Here is a 9,419-nt window from a genome sequence, read left to right on the forward strand (position 1 = left end):
AAAACCTGCAGAGAGTCTGGGGGGACGAATACTTTGTATCTGAGAGTTAAAGAGGAGCACGACCTCGTTGGAATTGATTTGTTGACTGTTTCATTTGAGGAGTTCTTTCAGTTTTTCAATCAAAAGGACCTCGATAAATTAACGGTCACTTGCTACTGTCTGTAAGTACTACTTCTGTCATTAAGTCTCTATATATAGCTCAACTCTTTCATTGCATGTATTTATAATTATCCTCACTATATTTTGCAGATTGAAGATCGTCGAGTGCAGAAAAGCAGAAATGTATGATATTGGGTTCATTAACCCAAATCTCATAGATGAATTTCAGGTTAAAAAGAGCGCCAAAGATGCCGAGGCCAAGTTGCTCAAATCATTGATAATAAATCAAAACAAAGATAAAATACTCTTTCCTTACAACTTCAAGTGAGTGTTACTGTCTTGTGTATATTCGGTTTCCCTTATTACTCGAGCGAGGTTATAGTAATGTAATTGATGAGTTATGCATGCGTGCGCAGCTTCCACTATATTCTTCTGGAGATTAGGCTTGAGCAGGGACTAGTAACCGTCTTAGACTCGAGACGAAAAGATCCCGAGACCTATGCGGACATGACTAAATTCTCAACAAGTAAGTTCAATCGATCATTATCGCACCATATCGGCAACTTTTTATTCATTTCCTGATATCTCAAGTAATAATTATTTTCTTTGTCTTGCAGGGTTTGGAAAAAGTTCACCGAAGAAGCTCCGGAACTGCCGAAGGAGCTGCGATATACATACCCGAAAGTAAGTACTACTAGCTAGCTAGTTCCGCGCATCTCCCGTTTATTCTAGCTACTTTCATCAATGCCACTTATAGTGCTTCATTATCAGTTTGATTGACCTCAATTTCTCGTAAAGTGCTTGTGGCAGAAACAAGGGAATGATTACTGTGGATACTACGTGTGTGAGTTCATCTACAACGCGACTTGCAAAGATAAGCGGGGCTACTCTACAAAACAATTTGATGTGCGTAAGCAATAATATTCACAATTTCATTTTATTACACCATCATTTCTGTTGAGTTTCATTCATATATATGTACTAACCCCCTTCTTCAAATTAGACGTGGGAGATGCGGAATGAACTCCTACCAGAAGATCGCATGAAAGTAATTCAAGAGGAATTGGCGGGATTCTTTCTTGACCACGTCATTAATAAAGCCGGAGAATACCATGTGGAATTTAAGTTCAGATGCTAGGGGATTGTAAGAGATCTTACATATTGTATTTGTATGTAGCTAGTAGCGTCGGATAGATAATACGAAAACTTGTTGTTCGACCAATCTCTCGGAGAAGGAGAGGTCGATCAGTTCTCTCGGTATGCATGACGAACTTCTATACTTAATGGTTTCCTTCATTTTCTTACTAGCTAGCGTGTCGAGGGCCTCTCTATACGTATAGTACGTAGTGTCGACCAAACACGGAGATAAGAGAGGACACTTCTCTCTATTAATTAATTAGCTACCTAACACAATATATGAAACAGCTTAATTAACCATACAAAACCCCCAAATCCTCCCCCTTCCAAAAAAACAAAAAATCTAGCCCCTGAACAGCTGATGCGTGGATGCCTTTTGATCCCGGTTGGTGCCACCAACCGGGACCAAAGGCCTTCCTGCCTAGGCTCGCAGCACCGGCCACGTGGAGGCCCATCGGTCCCGGTTCGTGTAAGAACCGGGACTAAAGGCCTTGGGCTTTAGTAACGACCATTTAGTCCCGGTTTAAGAACCCAGACAAATGGGCCTTATGAACCAGGACAATAGGTCCTTTTTCTACTAGTGAGGGTCGAGCGATGTACACGCGCATGTGGGCTGATGCATTAATGTTGGTGGGCCCATCTGTCCTTCGGCTTCTGATAGCGTGAGGATACGAGGTCACTGGTTGGAACGCTCACTCGCGAAGGAGCGTTTCCGTATTCAAACTGTTGTTCGTTACATTCCGAGGGAACTTAACAGAAGAGCACACATTAATGCAGCTAAAGCCTACTCTTGAGATTGCAATGGTTGTTCCAGTTTAGTTTGTAGTAGCAAGTCTCACAGAGCCGATCAATGTCCTATGCTTTTTAAGTTAGGCAATCTTAATGTTGAGCATTCTAAAATTACAGATGTATCTTGTGCTTGAGATTAATGAAAGGCGCCGGTGGCACCACCGCCTGGTTCAAAAATAAAATATGATGCCTTGCAGTTTCATGAGCCACTAGTTCACAAGGGAAAGCAATGATGCTATTTTGTTTAGGGGTAGCAATGATGGAGGGAAATTTTTGGTGTATGGGACATATGCAATTTACATGGTTGTTGCACGGTGCCCATCAACGGTTTGGCGTAACAACATGGACTACCTCAAAAAAAAAATCTGGACCGATAAGTATAGAAGTAAACCGTTGCACAAACGGATAGACTCGAACCGTTGTATTCGCTAAAAAAAAACCTAGCTTGGGCCCACGACACCGACGCTGGACGCAGACACTCTCTCAGCGATGCGCGCTACTGGAGACGGCAGTGCCAGCTTCCCTGTGGCGACTGGTGGCAGCCTCGCCGCCCGCCGCTCTGTGCGTAGCATCTCGAGCTCCATGGCCTCCTCCTTCCCGTCATCCACGTCGTCGTCGCTACCCTCCGCCGGCATTGCGATCGCCAGGGCGTCCGCCGGCAGCGGCAGCTCGAGGTTGGCCCGGCACAGGGGGCAGGTCGCCCGCGCCTGCAGCCAGGGGTCGACGCACTCCGGGTGGAACACGTGCGAGCAGTGCGGCAGCAGGCGGAGGTTGTCGCCTTCCTCGAACGCCGCCAGGCACACGGGGCAGCGCTCCTCCTCCTCCTCCTCCTCCATCACCGTCTTCTCCTTCTTGTGGTGGCCCCTCCACAGCATGACCGGGAACGTCGCCACCACCGACTGCTCCAGCCCGCGCTTCCTGGAGCTCCCCCCTGACGACGATGACCTGTCCCTGCCTCCCACCGGCGCTGCTGCCGCCGTGTTGACGCGGCGGCAGTACCTGTTGATGTAGCCGCAGAGGCCGACCAGGAAGAACAAGGCGCATATCACCACCGAGATGACGGTCGACTTGGGGGTGCTGGTGCCTGCCGATGGCGTCGGCCTCGGCGTCAGCGTATGCGGCCCCCTAAAGACCACGTCTCTGCCGACGGCGACCAGGTGTTGGACCATAACCATCTCCAGCTAGCTATCTCGAACTCAAAGCACGGACAGGTCTAGGTTGGCAAAGTAAGCGATAAAGCTTGCTATATATACGCACGCTACGTTCCTTTGTCTCCTCCTCGTATCGTATGGATGCTTGGTGAGACTGCTTTAGATTTTGCATGTTGATCTACTACGATTATTTGTCCTTGTATACTGTATGAGTAGTATATTCCGCCCGCAGTTTTGTGCTGTTTCTGTGTTCGACATTATATTTCGATGGAGTCCGGGATGACGCAGATGGAAGACATTATTAATCCTGCCGTGGTTTCGTGCCACTTGGATGGTGCCATGCAGGCATGCCCAAACCAACGCACCGCCGCTGTAACGATGATTGATGAGCTAGTAAACGAAACACAACGCATACGACACAACATATCACGCGCCTACCCAGTTTTGTGACCTGGCGCTACACATTAATTAACTTGCTTCAAAAGATTCATAAATCATACGCACTTTCCGTAAACTAATATAAAAGCGTTTAGATAGTACTAAATAACATGATCATTCTCTGCCCGGGCTTGACAAGCCCCGAACACAAATCCACTGCCCAAGCTGGGCCCGGCCAACACATGGGTAGTACAATTTATTGATTAAAATAATCATTTTCAGGGTGTAAATCTGACGTCAGATTTTTAGCATTTCCATAACAATAATATTTGATACCTATTTTGTTTAAAATATGTATTTTTGGTCATTCGAACATTTTGGGCATTGGGACCGGGCTTTGGGTGGAAAAGTGGAGCATGGGCACGGACCGGATGTTAGACTTTGGGGCTCGATGCGGAGGAAGGCTTCACAGAAAGTGATAAACGCGGTAATATGTAGGATGGAGTTAGGGGCTAGATGACGATGAAAATCTAGCCCATAGAGGAAAAGAAGACCCCGGACCAAGGGGTGGAGAGGAAAACCCAAACCTCAGATGAGGTGGGAAGTGAAAACAACCTGCTCCCCCTTCCAGGGAGAGGGGATGGCCGAGGCCGAACATTCCTCCCCAATGCGCACGGGGGATCGACATTTGGCTGTGACGAAGAGGTACCCATCGACTTGAAGCTTGGTGATGGTGCCGGTGGTGACCACTCAGGGCAGCCACAACCCCCTCGTGTTGGTGGCCTCGAATGCCGAAGCAGCAACACCCTTCCAATTGTCGGGCATCTCTGGTGATGGAGGAAGGAAGTGTGGAGAAACCGAAGCAAGAAACAGATCTCGGGGCGCTTGAGCTTTTAGAGGTGGAGCGATGGTGCGAGAACTGAGAGCGTGGATTAAGGGGTTTAGTTAAAGATGTTGCTGGAAATCCAGCGTACAACCCCTTTATTAAAGGGATGTGCCAATAGAAATGGCACTGGGCCATGAGATACCCTGCCATAACTGTTGATAAGAAGACTCGGCTCCCGGATGAATGATGATTGCTTGGTTTTCGGCCATAAAGTTGCCAGGGCTCAACCCACTTAAACCGCCATGCTTGTGTGGTGAAACCTTCGTTGTTATGCTAAGGGAGTCTTTATGTGACACCACGATTCAGAGATCGGAGCCCCGTGTTCTAACCCATGTCTTATGAAACACGACTATAGCTTGGTACATAATAACCACGATTTAATAGATTACTCAAATGATACACGGAGTTAAGATACAACTCTTGTTCAGCAAGGTAGTACAGTAAGAGCAATAGTGCTCGGTTATTTTTTCACGATCTAGTGACTATCGAAACACTAGTGGTGCCAGACCCGCACACGTACACACCTAGCAGTCCACCCAACGATGCTGAGTGCCAGCTGACCTTAGCCACCTGCAGAGGAGGGACATCCAAAGCACCGCCACGAGCTGCCTGCGGACGGGTAGACGCTAGGACGCACCCAGCTGATGCCGCCACCTACCTGCTCCGCACCAACACCTTGCAGCCCCCCAACACTATGAGGGCCACCACCACGTTGTTGCAGGCCCGCCCACCGTCAAGCCCTCGCACCACCCGCCGCAATCACGCGCCAAATTTGGCCGACACGCAACCACCCAGAGCTCTAGCTCCACGCACCACTGCCGGCCACCACTGCCGCCCATGGAGCAGAAATCACCTTCAGCCCGTGCCGCCAACCGTTGCCGGACGCCAGATCTGAGCCGAGCTCAGGGCGCCGCCACGACCGCCCCCGGCACGCTCACCATAGAGACCGCTAGACGCCGTCGCCTAGAGGAGCTCCATCGTGCCATCGGGACCCACCAGAACGCGGCGCCCAGGCCCGTCGAAGCCGGGCCGCACTAGCCCCCACATGTGAGGAGGCATGAGGTCTCGCCGGTGCTGGCGCCAGCCGAGCTTCACCCGAAGCGCCTTGTGGCAGCGGCGGGGGAAGGTTTTAGGCGGGAGGGGTGAGTTGCCCGGCGACGACTGGGATACCCTCCCCGTCGTCTGTGGGGGCAACTCGGGAGGGCTCGGGGTAGCTTTTTCGACAAAGTCTCCTTCATGATGACTTTTAAGATCTCCAAGATTAGCAGGAAGGCTAATATGATGGTGCATGAAATTATGAAGTTTAGTTTTGTTAATAGATTTGACGGTGTATTTATTAATAGTGTTACCTACCCTGCATGTCACAGGCTATAACGAATGATTGTATAAATGTTTTAATTTGATTAATAGTTTCTCTGTCTGAAAATACTTGTCATCAAAATGAACAAAATACATCTAGATACATCCTCTTTTATTTATTTTGATGACAAATATTTCCGGATGAAGGGATTACATGGTGGGGTTCTGAAAATAAAATAAAAGTGCCAAGACATATTTTGGATGCACCAACATAATTTATTTTAATATTTTTTGAACACAGTACGGAAGCAAGCGCTCGTACATATGCGCATACACTCACCCCTATGAACGCATATACGCACACCCTACCCCTATGAGCACCTTCGAGAGACCGAGACGGCATATTATCTTGAGACAAGGCTGATGAACCGCATGCCGTATATCGCACTCACCTTGATCTGGATGACCGTTTCTTTTGTGTTGCCTAACCACAAATAGTTCATCCGAGTGAACCGTATGCTGTATATCGCACACACCTTTATCTGGTTGCCCGTTTCTTTTGTGTTGCCTCATCGCAAACAGTTAATTGAACTGAACCGTGTGCCCTGCATCACACACGCAACTAAAATCTGAACTGTGTTTGATGCATCCGTCATCACAAATGTTTTGCACCTTTTTTGACAGTTTTTTCACCACTATTTACGGTTATTGCATCGCACACAGTTTTGTCGAAGGGTCTCTGATTATAGTGTCGCATTAGCAGCATCATACAGTAGTGACTACACTAGAAAATCACCATATGTGCGATATAGACTTACTCTGATATACTCTACTATAGAGCCATTAAATAACGAGTTCTGGAAGAAAAACGAACACAGGGCACAATTATTAACACAGAGCACACATACAAACAAAATGTGTTTCCATCCTGATGAATATCACTAATTCTACTAGTACAAATTAGGATTAACAAAATTCTATTACAGGCTTATGATTTTTATTTTTCAGTTCCACCATGAATAGCAAAGTATTTCTAGGCAGAAGAACAGCATAACCTAGTGAGTAGTGACTGACGGATGGCTGAGAAAACGCGACCCAGGACAGCTCTTACGTCTCAAATGTACTCCTAGACACGTAGAGGAGACGTGGCTAGTTAGGTCCTCAACACGTAGATACAGTCCTTAACCCGGATAATAGTACCACCTTGCTAGACGACCAGCACAAGTAGCAGCTTATATACCCAGCACTTGTCCCTCGCTACGGCCGAGCGTGGCAGCGCGCGCTTGTGACTCCAGCTACGGAGGGCTGAAGAGTTGGTAGTGTGGGTTTGTGGGCTTGGAGCCCGTGGCAAATTAAGGTCGGTGCCTGCTGCGTGCTCGCTACCGAGGTTTTGATCCTTAGCCCCTACTCTCACTATCGAGGAGAGAACAACACAGCCTAGGCCTAGATAGTCGGCTCCTGGGACCTAGGCATTCAGGCCCGTGCGCTGTGGGAAATATCCCCAGCCGTGGCCTAGCGGTTAGAGTGCTTTTCCTGCTGCACGGGTTCGCTCACTCAACTCCATATACCAACTCTTTTCTTTTTTCATTCAAAAGTTTACTTTCACGGTGGTTGGCCATGCTGTTCTTCGAGCTCCAAAAATCTGATCTGCTTCGTGCCGGTCTCCTCGATCTGCACATCGACGGGTTTCGGTCTTCTTCTCGAAGATCTGAGCTTTTGGCGCGTGGCGTCATTGGATATCTAGATCGGAATTGATCCGGTCGGGCGCGTCCTCATCTTCGGCCCGAGAGACTTCATGAGGGTATATGATGCGAAACTTCATTGTCTTGTCGGACATGTCTAAGTATAGATTTTCACGGCGTTGACAGTGGTAAAGAAAGTCATGGTCGCTACTGTAGGAGACTTGTAATGGTGGAGAGGAGTTTTGGTTGCGGTGAAGAATGGTGGCACAGGTTTTTTTCTATGTGTGGGGTGTTCAGGACTTGCAGTGGCGGCCTTGGCAGGAGGGGGCGGCAACACAGGTGGACAACATTTTTGGGGGTGCTACCGAGCCGCGATCTCCATGATGAAAACCCAACGTATGGCCTTTATTGGTTGTACCTGGCAATGGTCTTGTGAAGGCATTGTTTTTGAGATCTCGATCTCTCTCCAGGGTGAAAACTCAAGATCCTTGATCGGGCGACGACAATGCTTGTATATTATTTTTTCTTGAAGACGTCCCTTTTGGAGAACCTTTTTTATAGTCTGGGTGTTGTTTTTGGTGGTAGTTAGAGTGTTGGTGTTGGGAGTTTTTCATCACTGCGATGGGGTCTTTGTTTTTATATTTCTTACTTTTTCCTTTTTGTTTTTGGCCGTGTGCATGCTTGATGTCTTCCGGTATCTTGTTGGTGTAGAGGTTGGGTGTAATTGGTATCTTCTCGATATTAATATATTCCCTTTATCGAGCGAAAATGTTGGGCAGGACCATGGTCCAGCCGAACCTAAGCTCGGAGACGTTGATCCTTGGACACTGTTTCTATGGATCTGTGCATGGTTGAGTAAAGAATTCATGGCGGGAACTATTGGAGGGAGTTGACGGGTGTGGTCATGCATGGCGCGAGTTGTTTAGTCTAGATCATGAGCTATGAATTGCTAAGAAAGCCTACTTAATTTTTTATACACTAGGCTCAGGCAGGGCAATGCCATCTTCATGCATGACCAACTGTTTACTACTTGTTTATTGACTTGATATGTGTGACAACTCTCCCCCAAGAGCAGCATTGAGTAGGCTAAGGTATCCGATGCAATGATCTTGCTCACCCCAGACCTCCTCCTCCTTCCATTTATCCACTCTAAGACTCACAAGGTCTCTCACATAGTTCTTCTCTAGAAAGGAGTGTGCCCGTGTGACTGCGTTCGCGGCCATCGGGACAGTGCAGCCTCGCCAGGCCCGGACTGGTCTAATACGGCGACGTACCTTGGTATGTACCTAAAACAACTTGCTCATGTTGTTCTATCTCTATTCTTGCCGGTTCTAGATAGTTGGAGCTCATGCTGTTCTATCTCTATTCTTCGTTCTGCTTTGTGTTCATGGATACGACTGTAGTTGGGCGAGAAGAAGAGACTCGCGTAGTATGTACGTGAAAGTGTCCTTAGTTCAGAGAGTGAAAAATAGACAAGCCGGTATCCAGTTAGAAATTATGGGAGAAATTCAACAGTAGAAGTACTAAGAATAATACCTTTTTTGCTTTATAAATAAATTCCGCGTATCCAAAATAGTATGTTTTTGCTTATAAATAAACTCAATAATAAATAAATAACCACACTTATACATCTCTGATATTTGTTGATATATTTGTGGACTTGAATTGAACAAATCATGGATATACCAGACTGGTCAGATGAGGAGTTTGAACGCAGCGATGGCAGCTGTCCGACATCCAGGTGCTCCACAAAACTCGTATTCAAGTCATATCCTCCTTTGATTATTTCAAAAGGAAAATTGTTACTGAAATGGGGTTTGAAGGTTTACTGAAAGTCCCCTTACTGAACAAACTGAACTTGAAGTTTTCAGTATGGTTGCTGAGCAAAGTGGATGAGATTAGATGTATGATAATTATAAGGGAAAGTAGGCAGTACAAAATGAGCCCTAAAGATGTGAAAAACGTTTTCGGCATCCCATGCTCCGGAAAGAGGGTCCT

At 47.2% G+C, this 9,419-nt stretch overlaps 1 protein-coding gene across 1 annotated transcript; it reads right to left on the reverse strand.

Moving 5' to 3' along the window:
- Positions 1-2,121: 2,121 nt before the first annotated feature.
- Positions 2,122-3,320, reverse strand: LOC125522748 (E3 ubiquitin-protein ligase ATL6-like). Its single transcript, XM_048687779.2, has one exon. It carries the CDS (start codon positions 3,198-3,200, stop codon positions 2,466-2,468), a length of 735 nt encoding a protein of 244 aa, XP_048543736.1. The 5' UTR covers positions 3,201-3,320; the 3' UTR covers positions 2,122-2,465.
- Positions 3,321-9,419: the final 6,099 nt, after the last annotated feature.

Source organism: Triticum urartu, chromosome 7A (genome assembly GCF_056163025.1).
Source record: "Triticum urartu cultivar PI428250 chromosome 7A, HENAU_Tu73, whole genome shotgun sequence".
Lineage (NCBI taxonomy): Eukaryota > Viridiplantae > Streptophyta > Magnoliopsida > Poales > Poaceae > Triticum > Triticum urartu.

Coding starts and splice junctions, on each gene's coding strand:
- LOC125522748 (XM_048687779.2), bottom strand. CDS start 3,200: ATGGTTATGGTCCAACACCTGGTCGCCGTCGGCAGAGACGTGGTCTTT.